Source organism: Myxocyprinus asiaticus, chromosome 48, assembly GCF_019703515.2.
Source record: "Myxocyprinus asiaticus isolate MX2 ecotype Aquarium Trade chromosome 48, UBuf_Myxa_2, whole genome shotgun sequence".
Classification (NCBI taxonomy): domain Eukaryota; kingdom Metazoa; phylum Chordata; class Actinopteri; order Cypriniformes; family Catostomidae; genus Myxocyprinus; species Myxocyprinus asiaticus.
In genome coordinates, this window is record NC_059391.1 from 9,381,317 (window position 1) to 9,401,608 (window position 20,292).

General features: G+C 36.8%; 3 protein-coding genes across 6 annotated transcripts in view; 1 reads left to right on the forward strand and 2 right to left on the reverse strand.

Moving 5' to 3' along the window:
• The window catches only part of LOC127437488 (receptor for retinol uptake stra6-like), a 30,360-nt gene extending 24,718 nt beyond the window's left edge, over window positions 1-5,642 (forward strand). The window contains exons 15-17 of the mRNA XM_051692432.1: window positions 271-434; window positions 1,163-1,300; window positions 4,031-5,642. Coding sequence (XP_051548392.1) covers window positions 271-434; window positions 1,163-1,300; window positions 4,031-4,281 — 553 coding nt within the window. The 3' untranslated portion in view covers window positions 4,282-5,642. The remainder of the gene's footprint in view (window positions 1-270; window positions 435-1,162; window positions 1,301-4,030) is intronic.
• Window positions 5,643-5,777: 135 nt separating this feature from the next.
• Window positions 5,778-11,657, reverse strand: LOC127437487 (immunoglobulin superfamily containing leucine-rich repeat protein 2-like). Of its 4 annotated transcripts, none has more exons than XM_051692427.1 (2): window positions 11,517-11,657; window positions 5,778-9,716 (listed from the first exon to the last, which is right to left on the reverse strand). In XM_051692427.1, the coding sequence occupies exons 1-2, from the start codon at window positions 11,535-11,537 to the stop codon at window positions 7,566-7,568; spliced, it is 2,172 nt and encodes a 723-aa protein (XP_051548387.1). In that variant the 5' UTR covers window positions 11,538-11,657; the 3' UTR covers window positions 5,778-7,565. The 4 variants fall into 4 exon arrangements, with proteins under 4 accessions (XP_051548387.1, XP_051548388.1, XP_051548390.1 ...); XM_051692428.1 differs by having other exon boundaries at window positions 5,778-9,713; window positions 11,517-11,641; XM_051692430.1 differs by lacking the exon at window positions 11,517-11,657 and adding an exon at window positions 10,821-11,037 and having other exon boundaries at window positions 5,778-9,713.
• Window positions 11,658-13,294: 1,637 nt separating this feature from the next.
• The window catches only part of LOC127437485 (laminin subunit beta-1-like), a 64,567-nt gene continuing 57,569 nt past the window's right edge, over window positions 13,295-20,292 (reverse strand). The window contains exons 28-33 of the mRNA XM_051692426.1: window positions 20,049-20,193; window positions 18,447-18,654; window positions 18,216-18,357; window positions 15,847-16,023; window positions 13,971-14,130; window positions 13,295-13,803 (exon numbers count right to left, since the gene is read on the reverse strand). Coding sequence (XP_051548386.1) covers window positions 13,664-13,803; window positions 13,971-14,130; window positions 15,847-16,023; window positions 18,216-18,357; window positions 18,447-18,654; window positions 20,049-20,193 — 972 coding nt within the window. The 3' untranslated portion in view covers window positions 13,295-13,663. The remainder of the gene's footprint in view (window positions 13,804-13,970; window positions 14,131-15,846; window positions 16,024-18,215; window positions 18,358-18,446; window positions 18,655-20,048; window positions 20,194-20,292) is intronic.

Below are 20,292 nucleotides of genomic sequence, written 5' to 3' on the forward strand. Positions count from 1 at the left end.
AACTCCTATTTCAAAAGAACAAGGAAAATACAATTCACTATATGATCCTTCAAACATTCTGCACCATATAGCTTTAATGGCACCTGGTATGCCATGAATGGGTGTACAACAGCCAATAAAACTACATTTAAATATTCTTCCAGTTACTGTTTCTTTACATTCTAGAATATGAAACCGTATAGTCAAATGTTAAGTCATTAGATACTTTATCTTTTAATACCTTTTACGAGGTTTTCTGCGAATGAATGTGCATCTGGTTTTTGTCCACAGAGGGAGTCTGTTCCTTCTCACCTATATGCTTTTCCTGGTAAATGTCATGGTTGGGGTGCTACTGGGCATTTGGAGGATGGTCATCACTGCACTTTTCAACATAGTCCATTTAGGACGCTTGGATATCAGTCTCCTAAACCGCAATGTTGAGGCATTTGACCCAGGTATGACTGAAGAACTAATACTCAGTATAGGCTAGGTTTCGATTCCCCACTAAGAATGAGTCCCACTCATTTATAGTGAAATGTTTGTTGAATGTTGAAGTAATAAGCCACAAGATTATTTGCATTATGATTTTACCACAAATAACAGGGCTGGGACTAGGATGCGATCTTTGGTGGGGTATGTTTATGGGGGGCAACGGTGACCATTTTTCCACTTGAATGTTTTGCTGTCAGTCAGGGCAGGGGCATCAGAAGTTTTTTTGGGGGGGGCTCAGGCAAATCTAGGGGGGCAATACCCCCCCCGGCACCCCCTTTGACCCAGACATGATGGTATCTTTATAGGCATTTTATGAAATGGAACCCCCTTAATCGTTGTAAAAGAACTGTAACACATGGCTTGTGTGTTACAGTGTATACAACTTTGGCAACAGTGATACGATACATTAAATTGCACCAATGTTCAATAAATTACATTTAATAAATGAGATTTTAGAGCTGTTCTGTGTTGTATAAATGTAAATATCAGAGGTCACTCTCAACATTATTTTTGCAGTGATATCTGATATTTTTCTGATAAAAGCACCACACTACTGGAAACTAGATTGCTAACATACGTTACAGGCACCACTGTAGAATCAGACAGCCTGTGATCATTGAATGTGATTGTTATTTGGATGTAGATTGCCTCTTCCCTGTTCAGCTCACACATCTCATGGTGCTCTCTGCAGGTTACCACTGCTATGCTCATTATCTCAAGATTGAAGTCAGCCAGTCTCATCCTGTGATGAAGGCCTTCTGCGGACTGCTACTGCAAACCAAAGGCCAGGACAGTGTCTCTGCACAGAGGATGCGAGATGCTGAAGAAGGTCCATGGATGTCTTCTTTTATCAGTTCAAAGACCAGTTTGATTCATGACCACAAAATTATTCAATTTACTTCACTTAAGAGCAACCTATTTTAGGGTTTTTAAACTTTTAGTCTTTAGAACTAATTCAGAGCAGCTTCGATCATTTTATTGAGGTTGTGGCTATTTTTTATTTTTAAGCTGTGCTCTAATTCAGTTTGTTCAGTGAACTTTTTTAGCTAAGGTGCAGAAACTACATTCAAGGTCCGTTTCCTTTTTATGAATCTGGAATGACCTGTTGAAAATAGAGGCTGGAAATACACCAAGGTTTGTTAGCTTTCAGATGAATATATGGTATAATATATATGAATATACAGTATATGCGTACTGCCTGTATAGGTTTGTTATGTCAAAAGGTATACCATTACATATGTATGTTGCTTTTTAACAATAGTTCTATAAACAAGTTATTGAGACCTTCACAATATTAGGCAGGTGGTTTTAATGTTGTGGCTGATTGGTGTGTGTGTGTGTGTGTGTGTGTGTGTATGTGTGTATATATATATATATATATATATATATATATATATATATATATATACACACACACACACACCAATCAGCCACAACATTAAAACCACCTGCCTAATATTGTGAAGGTCCCCCTCGTGCAGCCAAAACAGCACCAACCCGCATCTCAGAATAGCATTCTGAGATACTATTCTTCTCACCACAATTGTACAGAGCGGTTATCTGAGTTACCATAGACTTTGTCAGTTCAAACCAGTCTGGCCATTCTCTGATGTCCTCTCTCATCAAGGCATTTCCATCTGCAGAACTGCCGCTCACTGGATGTTTTTTTTTGTTTTTTGTTTTTAGCATCATAAGTTCTAGAGACTGTTGTGATCAGCAGTTACAGAAATACTCAAACCAGCCCTTCTGGCACCAACAATCATCCATGCGATTATCTAATCAGCCAGTCGTGTGGCTGCAGTGCATAAAATCATGCAGATACGGGTCAGGAGCTTCAGTTAATGTTCACATCAACCATCAGAATGAGGAAAAAATTTAATCTCAGTGATTTGGACCGTGGCATGATTGTTGTTGCCAGACGGGCTGGTTTGAGTATTTCTGTAACTGCTGATCTCCTGGGATTTTCATGCACAATAGTCTCTAGAATTTACGCCGAATGGTGCCAAAAACAAAAAACATCCAGTGAGCGGCAGTTCTGCGGACGGAAACGCCTTGTTGATGAGAGAGGTCAAGAGAGAATGACCATACTGGTTTGAAATGACTAAATCTACAGTAACTAAGATAACCGCTCCATACAATTGTGATGAGAGGAATATATTCTAAGAATGCTATTTTGAGATGCGGGTTGGTGCTGATTTGGTGGCATGAGGGGGACCTACACAATATCAAGCAACTGAGACAGCCTAAATGGATAGAAGAACTGTGGTGAATTCTACAAGAAGCTTGGAACATCCTATCTGCCAACAACCAAGAAAACTGTGTCCAGGTGTAGTGCCTAAAACTTTTGCACAGTACTGTGTGTGTGTGTATGTATGTATGTATGTATGTGTACATATATATATATATATAATATAATTACACACACACACACACATACTTTCAAGGAATACATTAATTTCTTCTCTTTTTGATGCTTTGTAACCAGAAACCGATGTTAGCACATCGGTGTCAAATCTCTGAACTGATTTACATTTATCGTTGATTTCTCTTGGGTTATTCAAGTCTATATGGACAGTCGGTTGGCCTAGTTTTTAGAATAATTGATTCATCATGTTGCCTTGCACGCAGCAGGCGAGTGTACCCGCAATTATTAATTTGTCAGATAAATTGGGCCCCAATGTGCAATAACTCACCTCCACCCTGGTGCTGCTCGATGAGACTTGTCGTTGAGTACACACCTTGATCCATAGGGAAAACATCCTTTGTAAATTTACAGCCCATGCTGCTTGGTATGACTGAACAGTCCAGATCACATAGTTCATTTCTCTTTAATATAGCCGAGAGGAGGTAAAACAAGAACCATCTTTTCAAGTCAAAGCTGTTAGAGTACAGATCTGCCAGTATTTGGTGGAGTTATCATCAGGAAGATACAGGTGGCAGATGGTGTATATTAAACATTAAATAGCCACAATGTTTAGAAAAAACTATTTTTGAACTTTTGTCATTTGTTGAACTTTTCAATGATTTTTTTATATTTTTTATTTTTTTGCATTCAAAGACTGAAGGATTCCAGTTTGCATACAGTAATAATTCAATGTTAAAGCTCCTTTGTGCTGAAGAGATTAGTGACAAATTGGTGGATTACACAGATAGAAGACTATAATTGACTGTTTCATATGTATCTGGCCCAGAGGTCTTACAATCTCCAAATGGTAATGGCAAAGTGTGCATGTTCCAACTGTGCTCAAAAGATAGATTTAAAACAAACTTCTTTCACGTTGTCATTATGGGGTATTGTTTGTAGAATTTTGAGGAAAATAACGAATTTAATCCATTTTAGAATAAGGCTGTAACATAACAAAATGTGGAAAAAGTGAAGCGCTGTGAATACTTTCCGGATGCACTGTAAAACCCAAAGTTGAACTTTAAATGTTTTTTTTAATTATTTGCATTCTCAATTATCATTTCTCTTGATTCATAGATAAATTTAGAAACATTTTGTAAACTTGGCTATGCAGATCTTACAGTATGTTGATTTTATTATATTAACCATTTTTAGGAATCCAACTGGTCCAGCAAGAGAAGAAACAGAACAAGGTGTCCAACGCCAAGCGAGCACGAGTGCACTGGCAGCTCCTTTTCACGCTGGTCAACAACCCGTCCTTGGTGGGCTCTAGGAAGCACTTCCAGCGGCAGAGTTCTGAAAGCTTCATCAACGGAGCCCTCAACCGGACTTCCATGAAAGGCAGCAAAAAGGACGGAAGCATCAAGGAGCCTAACAAAGAGGCAGAAACCACTGCCACCAACTGAGGACTGAAAATCATGGAGAGGATCGCCCCTCCCTGCCCCCTCCAGCCTCTTGAATACATAAAGGCTGCTGGCCAGATATCGATGATAGTATTATTTGCTTCGGTGTAGCAGAGAAACACACGTGTTTTAGCAAAGTGCATTTACATCTCAGTGCCTCAGGAAGAACTTCATGCAGTTGTAGTGAACAGATCCTTTGCATGTATCGGTATTTGATGTTTGGATGGATGGGTGGATGTATTGTGTCTTTTACTGTATGTGTGAGTGACCATGTCTTTCAGTCCAGGTTAAACTTAGCACATCAGGAAATTTAGTTTGGCACTGAACTCCCATCAAACCACTTGATGCGAGGTTAGTATGTGGACTATTTATGAATGTACAGGTTGTGCTCTTTTGCAAATGTAAGAATTATTCATTTCCAGAATTATTCTTCGCCAGTGGTGAGAATGTTCTTATTATTGAAAACTAACAGATGAAACCAATAATGTCCATTATGGTTGATCTGTGTCTGTTCTCATGAATATAATCTACTGTAGTTCTGTCATAATTTTCTCTGACAAAGAATATAAACACAATCTGTCTCACTGTTACATTTGACATTCATTTTGTTGATGTTTTCCTCTCAAATGTCTTGTTCTGCTACCTATGCCATATTTGTGATTTAAATGAAATAAAAATTAACTCAAATCTAACAAAAGGCTGTTCTCTGTGATGAGTCAAAAGCAGCGCGTGCCCTCTTCTGCGTCGCGAGAAGTTAACGTCAATCAAAAATCAATGTTGTATTAACGCAAGATTCTAGGAACAGAAATGATCTAATAGATAACTATTTCCTTGCTGTTTCATTTAACATCTGTCACGAAATATAAGAGCATATTTTCCGTGCAATGCTTCATAGTAAGAAAAATATTCAAATGTAATCGTTAATTTTTTTTACATATGTTTTTTTTTTTGTTTTATCCTGTATATACAAAATAAATTGTAGGCTACTAGTCCTGTTGGAAAAGTGCACGATTGCTCCGCAATCACTTTAATTTCATTTCTTTTGTTCTGCCCAACAGTTTTCTCAACCAGTTGAATTTGTTTATTACTCCCAATATCCAACGAAAATGTAAAAAGCACTTTTAATTAATAAAAACTGCATGATATAAAACATTTGCTAGTTTAGATTCATGAATATACAGCAGATGTATTTAATAAACCTAAAATAGTTAGCCTATTTCGTTTCAGAAACACAAATAACTCAATCATGCATTAGTCGGGTGTTTTGTTACCTTTGCAGTTATGACTTCTAATAATAATAATAATTTACCTGATCTCTCTGGCAATTTCCTTGCCAACGCCCAATGTCCAGGAATTGGATTTTTTTTTATTTATTTTTTTTATTAGCTATAATTTATATAGTATTCCACAGTTGTTAAATTGTGTTTTTAATGCTGGAAACTTTGTCTTCCACGTTTTTAAATCAGTTTAATTTCTTTTCATGAACAAAACCCAATACATTCGTTCGTTTAATATTTTATTAAGGTCACGTACATAAAATCATATCAAAATCTTTCAAAGGTTTAAGTATTTTTACAACATCATTGGACAGTTGGACACAAAACAAGTCACAATGCGTCAATTTACAGGGCACTCAATGTCGTTTTGACTGATGGTAGAAACTGACCATTTATATATATATATAAAAAAAGAACCTTTTTTTTTTTTTTTTTTTTTTTTCAGATTAGGTAGTTGTCTTACATCACAAATGGACATGAAATATCTACAATATATTCCCTAATAAAACACACTTAAAAATACTTTTGTGTGACATGCCACGAACAAGTATCTCAAAGAGAAAGACGAGTTCAGTCGATTCTTAAAGACGAGAGATTTTTTTAAGCACCCGTTCGCAAAGAGATTAAAAATCACAACTTTTTTTTAGGATTCCCCACATGAACACTTGAACTTTTTTTTAAAGGTGACCTGGTTTGTTTTCCAGACACACGTATGCTGTGAGAAGAGTAACGGAGTGATATTTCCCTTAGAGATTAACGCAACGCATTGAATCCCGTTGAAACGGGCGCTCATTGACCACTAGGCTATATAGTATCAGGACCTGTTCACACCGACCACAGTTTGCGCAAAAAGGAAAGAACGGGTTTCTCGAAGCGCGTTTTAACAGGAAGTTATTTTGAACGTGTCACAGTGTCTAAGAAAGCGGCGCTCCTGCACGAGACGCATCAAAATAAATAAGACGCAACGGTCAAAGACGTCCGTCCAGCGCATGTTTACTTAAGAAAACAGTGGCGAAATAGTGCGGATGTACGCAAAAACGTGTTTGGTATGAACTGCCCCTTCCAAACACGTATAGACCTCATTCACAGCGGGAATAACAATGAGGTTGTGAGGGATAGACGTACAGTCTCTTCAATAGGCTGTACTGCAGTTTAAAGTGTATTTGGATCATTTCGAGGACAAAACATTCACACAAAAAAACATATTTTCAACAACACACAGTAAACAACGAACTCCAGACAACATGAGTTGTGGATAAAAAAATAAAAAAAAATATATAAAAAAAAAAAAACAACAGATGGGATCTATGAGCTTTTTACAGCTTTATGCTGTGCGCCCATTTATGAAACTGTACGTCTATCCTCACAGCCTCGTTTTCATTCCCGTTAAAAATCAAAGATGGCGCTACTGTGAATAAGGTCTATTGCGCTGATACGCACTAGAGTTATAGGTGTGCCTTGTGAAGCGTCTTTAACAGTTGACATTTTTTTTAATGAAGCAGTGCTCCTGCACAAGATGCTGAAAAAGCAAAACAGCAAGACACAACGCAACCATCAAAGGTAAAAAAAAAAAATATATAATGTGGAAAAGTCTTAGGCTAACCCATGTTTTCATAGAAAAACAATTGAAAAATGTCACGGACGAATGCAAAAACGCGTTCCGGGTGAACGGCCACTTACGAAAGCCCTGTATTATTTCAAATGCTACTTTGAGCCTATGAATGCTTAGGATACGAGTGATAAAACTTACAGAAAATGAACTGTACATTTGGTTTATGAGGTTTTTAAAGATATATTTGTCTAATACAAGTCTGCTCTATTTGACCAATCTCAATAAATGCTTTTTTGTAAATAACACTCATCGTATACACTTGCAGCTAACTTATGGAGGTAAAAAATGAGCAAAAAACGCACCTTTGTCAGCGCACGTATAACGTGAGATGATCAGTAATCACCTGGTTTGTAATGTGTTTTAGAGTAAATATTTTACACTCGCTGTAACTAAACATCTCAACGGGGCTCTTTGTAATTACCATTGATCTCCGTGGATATGTTTACTGCTTCCGCCCCAAGCGGTAACCTATCGCTGTACTCGGATCCCACCTCGAAATCCTCCTGCATTTTGGATTGTGACTCAGGAATGGACTCGGTTACCACGCTGCCCTCGACATCCTCACCTTCTCCGTCTTCCTCCTCGCCCTCAACCTCGCCTTCTCCCTCCCCCAGCTCACTTGGGTTAAAGTTTTTGTCCGACCCAACAAAAGACGCCCTGGGATCGAAATCCGCTGCTATTTGCTTTTCCATCTGATCTGGGTTCTGCGTTTTCATAATCAACTTGTAGGTCTTGCCTTGATACTTGTGGAGCAGGTGACAGCAGGTGGCACCCAGCAGGGGCACAGTTGCCAAAGCTAGCAAGAAAATGCTAACGACCACTATGATTAGCAAAGATGGGATTTTCTTCCGAGTTGTGAAGACCACTTGGACTTGACAATCCTGGCCTCCATAGGTGAGGCATAGGGTGTAATTAGTGCCTGACTTGAGGCCCTGGAAGCGATAGGCATTGACGCCCTCCTCTATCTTGGACCACTGCACCACTGAATGTCCATTACCAGTACTGACGCAAAGGTACAACATGTCCAGGGGGGATTTTTTGGTGGATGTATGGAACAGACTGAAAGGCTCCTTATTCACGGTTTGCAGGTCTTGTTGTTGACTGAGGTGAACGTTTGATTTGGCGTTGGCCAACTGGAAAGGGTTCAGCTGAACTTTGGCTTCAGTCTCTGAAACCTCCAGTGCAATAACCCCAAAATCAAACGTGTACTGTTTAAGTTCGTCCAAGCTAAGGTTAAAAGCATGATTGGAGATGTACTGGGTACCATCATTTATTCCGCATTTGCCAATGAATGGCAGCGTATCAGTCCCTTTTTCCGCTTGTTTTTTAACCACTGTAATGAGGGATGTTCCAGTTGGAACACTCTTTGTTTTTTCCTCAGATTTGGGCCACATGTTGATCACATTGTTTTTGGAGCTCTCTGAACCAAGCTTGTCTCCAGGTAAATGGCTGGCTGCTTTTGTTTCCAGCATTGAATTGATGGCATGCTTTTTGGTACCTGCGACAACAAGTTTCACAGAGTGATTTGCTTTGCCCACATCATTGAAAGCCGAGCAAGTGTAGTTTCCATCTTCCTTTTTGGTCATGCGAGGGATGATCAAGGTGCCATTTTGAAACACAAGGAACCTGGTGTTCGTTGGCGGCCCATTAATGGGAATCTCACTTCTTTCGACTATGGCGGGCAAAGGGAACGTAATTAGTTGGTTTCTTGCAAATATCTCCCATGTGACCTCAGGTTTTGGGGTTCCTTTTGTTTCGCAGTTCAGGATGACCATATATCCCTCATAGAGTTCTGTGTTTTCAATGTTTGGCTGATATGTGATGGACACAGATGGGGCTTTGCAATCCAGTTTGGGCATGCTAGTGACCTTAGTGCCTAGGAGGTGGGCAGGAGCTTCACAAACAATGTTGTTTTGGTCAGGAATGGAGATTGAGGATTTGCCGATCCAATCCCTAAGCCACTCAAGGTTGCAAGAGCAGGTGAAGGGGTTGTGGAAGATTTGAAGGTGAGACATGGCAGTCAGAGCATCAAAAGTTCCCTGCACAATAGTGGTGAACTTGTTATTGTTAATACGGACCGAACGCAATTCTTTGAGGTTGGAGAAAGCATTCTTGGGTATACTGATCATCTCATTATTGTTCATCTTTAACAACTGCAGGGCAGTGAGATTGGCCAAGTCCTCCCATGGAAAATAGACAATTTTGTTGTGGCTTATATCCAAATTTCTCAGCTGAATCATTGGAGCCAACGTGTCCCTCTCGACGATGACAATTTCATTGTGTGCCAACCAAAGAGAGGTCACCTGGGTCACATTTATAAAAGTTTTTGATTTTAGGACTTTAATCTTATTTGCTGACAGACTCAGGGTGGTACTGTTCGATGGCAAGCCCACAGGTACTTCCAGAAGGTCTTTGTAGGCACAATCTGCAAACTGATGGTTATGTTTATCAGAGCAGATACACTGCTCAGGGCAACAGTGCACACTGCCAATCACTGCAGTCCCCAAGGCAATAAGCATCAGGTATTTGGATGCCATTGTCAGCACCTGCTAAAGCACACATTAATGAAGGCACTGATTAGTACACAAATAATGTTTTCTATATACCTTTCGCTCAAAGAACAAAAGCGAATAGCAGAACAGTTAATAACACAAATTAAAATAAATATTCTGGGTTCAATTCCAGATAGCACACGTACATCTCCGAGATGTCTTTTTAGATATTTTAATCTGGAAAGCATCATAATCAAATTAACATCTGCTAAACATCTTAAAAAGATCAGACAAACATTCTTAATCATAAATGTCACAAAGACATCTGCTGAATGTCTTACTGACATCCAAGAGTTAAAAATAGGTCTTCCAGATGTAAACACACACATCAAATATGTGTGTGTGCTATCAGGGATACAAGTTAAGATCAATCAACAGCATTTGTGGCATTATATTGATTACCACAAAGAATCATTTGAGTCCCTCCTTTTCTTCAAAAAAAAAAAAAAAAAAGAAAAGAAAAACAAAAGAAAGAAAAAGAAATACATCGACTTACAATGGAAGTGAATGGGGCCAATTTTTGAAGGGTTTAAAGGCAGAAATGTGGGGCTTATAATTTTATAAAAACACTTACATTTATGAATTTAAAAAATACACTGAGACAAACTTATTTTTTAAAGTTATCAAAAACCAAATGCAACTATTTTAGCCATTCTCGTATTTTTAAGGCAATGTAATAGTAATTTATACACATTTTTGTCTTGTTTTTATTATTATAATTATTTTAAAGTTTTTGTCCAAGTAATTGACAAAAAAAAAAGACGTCCTGTGTCCTACTGTGGTTCCGGATGGCTGCGCAAAGATTTGTATGACGCCAGAACGATCTTGTTCGTTGTACAGAGTGCTGAAAAAGCTTGTCACTTTATAAGACGATTTATTCATAAAATTTGCTTGCAAATATCTCGAACTTCTCGCAATTACTGGCGGACTATTTCTAAACGACAAACGAAACCTTTGGCTGAAAGTTTCAAGAAGGGACACAATTAAAAATTTTTTTTTTGCTCTTGACACTGCGATCTAGTGAATTACTTCTTCTAGAAAAAAAAAAAAAAAAAAAAAGAAAAGAAAATTTTTTTTTGTAACTACCTGATATTGCCTTACCTGTAAGCGATATCCCCAACCCTCTCGCGGATATCAGTCAACACTACACTTTGAATTAAATTTAATCAGAATATTTAGTGCTCAGGTGTCAAATTATCCCAAAACATGATGTAGTCTTTTACATCCCGCTGGAAAACGCTGCTGTTTTTGTTATCAGACGGCATATGATACATTTTAGTGCCCGCGCGATACTGAACAGTCCAGAAGCTGTTTTCTCCTCGCGTTTGAGTTTGAACAGAATTCATTGCGCGCTCCCGCCACAACAGTGGAAAGGGAGGGATTGTGAACGCGCAGCCTCTCCCTTCAGTTCCGCATTAATGTCCAGATGAAGGTTTTTCATAATTTAGATACAGTTGATCATTTAATGACCTATGTCCCTTGTTTGTCTTTTAATATAACTATTAAAGATGCACACTCTTAGATGCCTTTTCATGCACGGATTAAAAAAAAAAAAAAAAAAAAAATTATATATATATATATATATATATATATAATAATGAGAATATATATATATATATATATATATATATATATATATATATATATATATATATATATATATATATATATATATATATATATATTAGTTTTTTCCATATTGCAGACACGTATCCGAATTGGCTTTGTGTTGCGTCTAAATTTCAACGCTTACTAATTCAAATTAAATTTCATTGGTGATAACAAAGTTAAACTTACCATAAAATCCAGAGACTTCATATATCATTAACAATACAACAAAACTGATAATAAAAGAGCTGATGTCCTTAAAGAAGTATTAAAATGGCTGTTAAGAGTCACTTAGAAAAACAGAAGTAAATGGCAAATGCATGATGAAAAACGAAATTTAAGGAAGTCCAAATATGCATGTCTAGAGATTTTATACCGTATCATTCTGGTAAATGGGAACTGAATATCCTGCATATACTGCAAGTATGGCTTCCCCCTTGAATAAGCCTTGTTTATCTAGTAATGTTAAAATGTACAGCATTCCCAGCCTTCATCAAAATACAAATATTAAATAAAATACAACAAAGTTAGGCTTGTTATTGCATTAGCCTATTGCAGTTAAAACAATGAGAACGAACAGCATATTTTGTCAGTGTCTGAGGCCAACTGGTGGAGCTTGCTCGAGTTTAGAATAAAAGTGCATATAAATTAACTTTAAAATGCAATTGTAACCATTTTATATGTGCAAACCAGTGGTCAGGACATATAAACAAACGCTGCTGAAACAATGGCAACACGGTGGACCGCACATAGAACTGAATTTCCTGCGCCTTAATGTGGTGACTTGTGGTTCAGTGCAAGTTGCCTAATTTGTTGACAGGTCTTCCCAGTTGAACTTTGCTTTTACGAACGAAACCATAATAAATACAATTAAAACAAGGCGCTTGACAATAAGGAATCCTCAGGTTTATATTTGTTCGTAAAATTGCCTTCAGTTTGTTGCGGTTTGCCTCGTATCGTTTTATATGCTGTCATCTAGTGGCCATTTTATGTATTTTCCCCATGGGTAAGTAAGGTAGAAATGATCCATTTTTGCAGTCACGCCTTTAAAGGAACATTCCGAGTTTAAAACAAATTGAAAAAAATAAAAAATAAATAATTAACCCAAAAATGAAAATTCTCTCATCATTTACTCACCCTCATGCTATCCCAGATGTGTATGACTTTCTTTCTTCTGCAGAACACAAATAAATATTTTCATATGTAAAAGTGAAAGTGGAGATTTAGAGTAAAAAAAGGACTTACATGTTGATCTGTTTTTCACCCACACCTATTATATCGCTTCAGAAGGCATGGATTTAAACACCCAAGTCATATGGATTACTTTTATGTTTGCTTTGTGTTTTTTGGAGTTACAAAGGTCTGATCACCATTCACTTGCATTGTGAGGACCAACTGAGCTGATATATTCTTCTATAAATCTTCATTTGTGTTCTGCAGAAGAAAGAAAGTCATTCGCATCTTTGATGGCATGAGGGTGAGTAAATGATGAGAGAATTTTCATTTTTGGGTGAACTGTCCCTTTAAATGCTACTTATAGGGGAATAAGCAGACATTTAAAATTAAATAATTTAATCATGAATGTACAAATAAGCCTGCAAATAGGGTATTTCAATAATGGCATTGTTAAAGTGACAGTTCATACAAAAATTAAAATTCACTCATTTACTCACCCTCATGCCATCCCAGATGTGTATGACATTCTTTCTTCAGCAGAACACAAACACAGATCTTTAGAAGAATATCTCCACTCTGTTGGTCCATACAATGCAAGTGTTTGTGATGAAGTCTGAGAAAGTCGGTTCAGGAAAAGTTGCAATTAATTTAAATACAGAATTGTATCTTTTAATTTGAAAACATCCACAAACTACTGAGTGCATGTTTATTACGGAGATGTGTTCAGATTTTATTTTTATTCGAAATGTGTTGAGAAAGTAAAACAAACATGACACAACTTCATTCTGTAGTATTGCTAACATAAATTTATTCTGTTTGGATTTTCACGACAATTGGTCCAGATATCTATAAAAGTAAGAAAAGTATAACATTTAGGCACATTTACATTATTTTACATTTATTTTAACTTGACACAATGATCTCATTGTACTTGCAGTCTCATAATTAGGTTGGGAATCTTACATTCAGTCTTTGTTCTGTTCTGTTTTAAAATCCAAATTACATTCTCTTGTGGTCTCAAAAGTGTTTTACAGTGACAAAAGATAGATGTGTGTGAGAAGTTGTAACAGTTTGTAATAAAAATTCACTGAGCCTTTTAAAGAATCTGAAATAAGTGGTAATACTTTTCATTGTCCTAATACAGACTGTTGGTGTTAGTGTTAAAACAGGCATGTGCTGTAGATGGTAACTTTGTGGCTGATCTCCTGAAGCAGGTCTTTTACAGCCTTCTCCAAATCCACCAGTTCATTGACCTTATTCTCCAGCAGCCTCTGATTTTCATCATAGCTCTTCTCAAGATCTGGAAGCACACAGAAATGTACTTAATCACATGCTTAGGCTGGTTCCAACAGGGAATATATTTTTAAAAAGCCATAAACATGTCTTTGTTTTACCAGACTCTTACAACAAGGTGTAAAAATTTACTTCACAGCATCAACATTTCCAAAATCCCATTTCATCCTATACCTTTCAGAAGATGAAGTTTGTCTCTGGCCTGTAGCAGTAACACTTTGGCTTCTTGTTGGAGCTTCTCTGCTCTTTTCTTGGCCTCTGCCACTCCTTCAGCCTTCTGTGTGATCAGCCCTTCAACAGTACTGTACTTGTTTTTAAGCTCTGAATCCAGATCCTGAAAATACAGTTAACCACTGAGTTATGTGAGGTTACAGTTGAAGTCATAAGTTTATATACACCTTAGCCAAATACATTTAAACTCAGTTTTTCACAATTCCTGACATTTAATTGTAGAAGTTCCCTGTCTTAGGTCAGTTAAGATCACTATATTTTAAGACTGTGAAATGTCAGAATAATAGTAGAGAGAATGATTTATTTCAGCTTTTATTTCTTTCATCACATTCCCAGTGGGTCAGAAGTTTACATACACTTTGTTAGTATTTGGAAGCATTGCTTTTAAAATGTTTAACTTGGGTCAAACATTTTAGGTAGCTTTCCACAAGCTTCTCACAATAAGTTGCTGGAATTTTGGCCCATTCCTCCAGACAGAACTGGTGTAACTGAGTCTGGTTTGTAGGCCTCCTTGCTCGCACACGGTTTTTCAGTTCTGCCCACACATTTTCTATCAGATTGAGGTCAGGGCTTTGTGATGGCCACTCCAATACCTTGACTTTGTTGTCCTTAAGCCATTTTGCCACAACTTTGGAGGTATGCTTGGGGTCATTGTCCATTTGGAAGACCAATTTGTGACCAAGCTTTAACTTCCTGGCTGATGTCTTGAGATGTTGCTTCAATATATCCACATAATTTTCCTTCCTCATGATGCCATCTATTTTGCGAAGTGCACCAGTCCTTCCTGCAGCAAAGAAACCCCACAACATTATGCTGTCACCCCCATGCTTCACGGTTGGGATGGTGTTCTTCAGCTTGCAAGCCTCACCCTTTTTCCTCCAAACATAACGATGAACATTATGGCCAAAAAGTTAAATTTTTGTTTCATCGGACCAGAGGAAATTTCTCCAAAAAGTAAGATCTTTGTCCCCATGTGCACTTGCAAACTGTAGTCTGGCCTTTTTATGGCAGTTTTGCAGCATTGGCTTCTTCCTTGCTGAGCAGCCTTTCAGGTTATGTCAATATAGGACTTGTTTTACTGTGGATATAGATACTTGTCTACCTGTTTCCTCCAATATCTTCACAAGGTCCTTTGCTGTTGTTCTGGGATTGATTTGCAGTTTTCGCACCAAACTACATTCATCTCTAGGAGATAGAATGCATCTCCTTCCTGACCGGTATGATGGCTGCATGGTCCCATGGTGTTTATACTTGCGTACTATTATTTGTACAGATGAACATGGTACCTCAGGCATTTGGTAATTGCTCCCAAGGATGAACCAAACTTGTGGAGGTCCATCATTTTTTTTTCTGAGGCCTTGGGTGATTTTCCCATGATGTCAATCAAAGAGGCACTGAGTTTGAAGGTAGGCCTTAAAATACATCCACAGGTACACCTCCAATTCAGTACACCTATAAGAAGCTAATTGCCTAAAGGCTTGACATCATTTTCTGGAATTTTCCAAGCTGCTTAAAGGCACAGTTAATTTAAGACTTAAGTCAACTTAAATCAACAGAAGTAAAACTTCTGACCCACTGGAATTGTGATTAAAGTCATTAAAAAACAATTGTTGGAAAAATTACTCAAGTCATGCACAAAGTAGATGTCCTAAACGACTTGCCAAAACTATAGTTTGCTAATATTAAATCTGTGGAGTGATTAAAAAATGAGTTTTAATGACTTTAACCTTAGTGTATGTAAATGTCTGACTTCAACTGTAACAACGCAAATACAATTCATATCTAACTAGTTGTAAACGGCTCCAGGTAACACCAGCACCTTTTTGATCTGCTCGGCTAGTTTGTTGATGCTGTCGGCCTCTTTCTCTGTGTTGTTGACGCTGGTGGAAGTGTTGAAAGCCTTTTCTTTCAACAGATCTACATCACTTTCCAACTTCAGGAGCCTGCGAGTGGCGTTACTCAGTTTGAGCTCCGAGTCGGATGTTTCTGATTCCACCTGTCGTCCAAAAAAGCCACATAATAAAGAGGAAGTAAGAACCATGTTGCATAGACTCATAATGTCTGTCCTTTTTACCCATAAGGTTATATTTTCTAATGGTGGGGTCTTTGATTCATTCCAGTGATCTATTGTTTCTGCTCACCAAGACAACTTGCTCAGATTTGTTCATTGAGTCGCCCTGTCTGTAGGCTACATGATTACACCAGTAGGTGGCGACTAGAGACATGGGCTGTATGGAACAGAATACTACCATACTACTCTTACTATTGCAGCAGCGTATCAAATTTACACTGTGCACTTTATCCTATTATGCAATTTGCTTGACTTGGACTTTCCAGTACTGATGCTGTGTTGAGTGGATTGATCCTGATAGAAAATATGGCTGCTAAAGTTTTTTTCCTAGTGATTTATTTATTTATCATGAAAATTAAAGTATATAATTATAAATTATAACGATATTAGCACACAGTCGCATATGATAGGAACTCGTTCTTCTTCCGCTCATCGTAGCACACAGACATGCTGAACAACACAAGCAGTCACTTAGTTCTCAGTCAGTAACATTGATAATGTTCTGTAATTTTCGTTAACAAATGATAAATGAAAAAAGATATAAATAAGGGTTCCCACTCTTTTCGGGGCACAATCTCCACTTTCACTTTTATTTCTGTAAGTCACATGTGGTGCCTGTTTAGTTTCACTTTCACATCTGAAAGTGGAGATTTAGAGTAAAAAAGGACTCAAACATTGTTCTGTTTCTCACCCACACCTATCATATCGCTTCAGAATATATAGATTCACCACTGAGTCATATGGATTACTTTTATGTTTCCTTTATGTGATTTTTGGAGCTACAAAGGTCTGTTCACCATTCACTTGCATTGTATGGGCCTACAGAGCTGAGATATTCTTTTAAAAATCTTCATTTGTGTTCTGCAGAAGAAACAAAGTCATACACATCTGGGATGGCATGAGTCATGAGGGTGAGTAAATTATGAGAGAATTTTCATTTTTGGGTGAACTATTTCTTTAAGTCCAAATCACCACGCTATCGACCCAGGGTGTGAATGAATAAAAAAATAATAATAATAATAATCAGCGGTTCGACCATCATCGTTGTCTAAATAACTCTAATTTAAAAGTCATATGTTTATAACTCAATGCTTTTTGGTTAACAGCAATGTTGGAATGAAAAAAATTCCAATCCCAATACCAGTACTTAAGCTATTTAGTTATCAAGCTATTGTCATCAAGCAGAGATGACAGCAGATGAGCAGAGAATGAATGTGACAGGGATTCATACAATAAAATATTTTCCAGGACATTTAGGCAATTTACTTTTTCCATGACTGGAAAACTGCATTGCAAAATTCCAGGTTTTCCAGGACAAGTTGGAACCCTGATTAATGTTAAAAAATTTTGGCTTTTAAATATAATATCAAATGGCTAAAATTCCCTATTTCATCCTCAGAAACAAAAACAAAATTTGTTGTATTGGTATCAGTGATATTGGTAGTACTTGGTATCGGATCGAAAAGAAAATAAGTGGTATTACCCATCCCTAATATCAGCTGCAATTTAAAAAATTGTTGTTGTTTTTTTAACACACATTTGGATTAAAAATGCAAATAACTTTATTTATAAGAAGATAACTGGATGCTACTTATGTATGTTAAACATACAATACAATGTGGGAAGGTCATGTGACAACAATGAAGCATACTACTGTTTGAATCTGTATTGTTTCTTCATTTCATAATGCATTCTGTTTTGCATACTATTTCTAAAATAAAAGTAGGAAGTATATGGGTCATTGAAAAATAAGGTTATCTGAAGTAATAAAACTAAGAACTCTTGAATCAACTTAAGTTTGCAGAAATGTAATATCTGTGTCCATGTTGGTTTCATATATTTTTGAAAAACATTTATAGCATTTATATATTATATTCTATTATATTATATATACTGTATATATAATAAAAATAAAAATAGTTATACTGTTTATTTCCAGTATTCAGTAAGTAGTAAACTAGTATTCCATACCAAACACAGCCTTTGAATCCTGTTCAGTCCATGTATTGTTCACTGAAAAGATTCCTTCAAAAGCAATAAATCTCTCACGATCGAATCAAGTCAAACATCTTTCCCTTTGAACTTAAAACTTGTCATATAAAACATTGCAGACTCACTGTGACCAGCAGGTCTTGTGTTCCCTTGATGTCCGCAGTGGCCTGTTTTAAAGCCTCAGTTACAGTACTCTGTGCTCGCTCAGCTTGCTGCAAGGCCTCCTTCACCATTTCAGTTGTGTCTTTTACATCTGTGGCTTCTTTCCTGTCAAACATCCAGAAACATGTTGTTCAATGAACTGGCCACTAGATGGCACTACTATATTACATTGTTCTCTAGGAGATGTCTTGAACCTGGCCTTGCGGGCTTGTTCAAGCAGGCTCTCCGCTCTCAGGATGTCATCGGCACTCTGGTTAAGGATGTCCTCCACGTCTGACAAGCTGCCCACACGCTCCCTGATCTCCGCTGTGAGGTTCTGCAGCTGGGCTGGTGTGGTGGGCATCTGCATCTGCAGAACTTCATTAGCCACAGCCTCAATGCTCTCCATGTCAGCTCCATCTTCTGCAGGAAGTAGACACACAAGAGTTAGAGTTAGATTTGAGGGGGGAAAGATAGTTAAAAGGAATGTTTAAGGAAAGTGTATATTTTAGGTCTTGTAACCATTCACAATTTCTTTTACATTTTCCAGCATTTTTAATCATCTTTTTGACTCATTTCATTACATTTTAAATGGTATGACAAATTCTTTTTAAGTACAGATATTCCATGTAGTCTCTAAATTAAAATAGTTAACCCTAAAATGAAAGTTCTGTCCTCTATTACTCACCCTCATGTTGTTCCAAACCCATATGACTATTTCTTTTATGTGGAACACAAAAGGAAATGTTTTAATGAATATAGTGATCGATCTTTTAATGCAATGGCAGTTGATAAAGACTAATTTTAAAGCTTAAAAAGGACCCAAAAATCTTCATAAAAGCAGTATATACGACTCATGCGTCATATTCCAAGTCTTCTGAAGGCATGCGATTGGTTTCGTAGAGAAGTCATTTTCCAGTGAAAATATTGTCATTGCACATTCATGAGTGCACAAGAGAAGCTCTTTTACAGTAGTTTGTGTGTTCATGCAAGAACATGCATTGTTTTTAGCACAAAACCAACAAAAAACAAACAATTTGTTCTGCATGAGAAAGAAAGTTATATGGGTTTGTAATGACATGAGAGTGAGTAAATTATGACAAAATTTTCATTTTTGGGTGAACTATCCCTTTAATAAGAGCTCATAAAATACATGTTTTATGATTAGGGCTGTCAATCGCTAAATTTTAATCAAATTATTTATAATGAATTACACTTAATCACATATCAATATTTACTATGAAAGGCCCCCAAATAGTGCAATTTAGAATAATAATTAAAATTATTATAAATATATTATAGAATAAATATTATAATTCAGACAATTTAGATACATTACATTATATACATATTTTGTGGCAACAGAGAAGTAAAGCATTTATACAATACAAATAGTGTCTTTAAAAATCAAAATATTGTTTGTTTTACATATTTTCATATCTCTGAATATAACCCAATTATTGACCTACCATCCTTTTTAATTGTCTATCTATGTACTCATGCATCAGACGAACACTTTTGGAGCATCACACTTTGGTTGCGTTGCATCTCACTAGTTTTCAGTGAGTTTACTGCATCAATGTGGTACATCAAGCTTGAATTGCTCAGATAGTAGAAACATTCCTTATTATGGAATTTGTGTAATTTTTTATATAATTAATTGCATAAAATTAACACGTTAAATTATAGAAGAATTGGAAACGTTTGTTTAATATAATTTGAATTATAATATGTCACTCAGGACACAGCAGAAACAGTTTCAAATTTCATGTCAACTGATAGGTCTCTTGTGGCAAAGAAACGTAATTGTGTCTTACGAGTGAGGAAGTCTCTGATCTGTTTGATGAGTTGCCGAAGCTCCTCATTGCTTCCATCCACTCTTTTCTTGGTCTTGTTGGTCTTTGTCAGCACTTCCTGGGCATTTAGCTTTGCTTCATCTGCTTTTACCTTTGCTTCCGACACCTGAACACACAAATTAAAGGATCTTTTTATGATTAACATTTTTATTTTGATTAAAACATAGAAAAACAAAACATAAATACACAAAATCAACTTTTAACA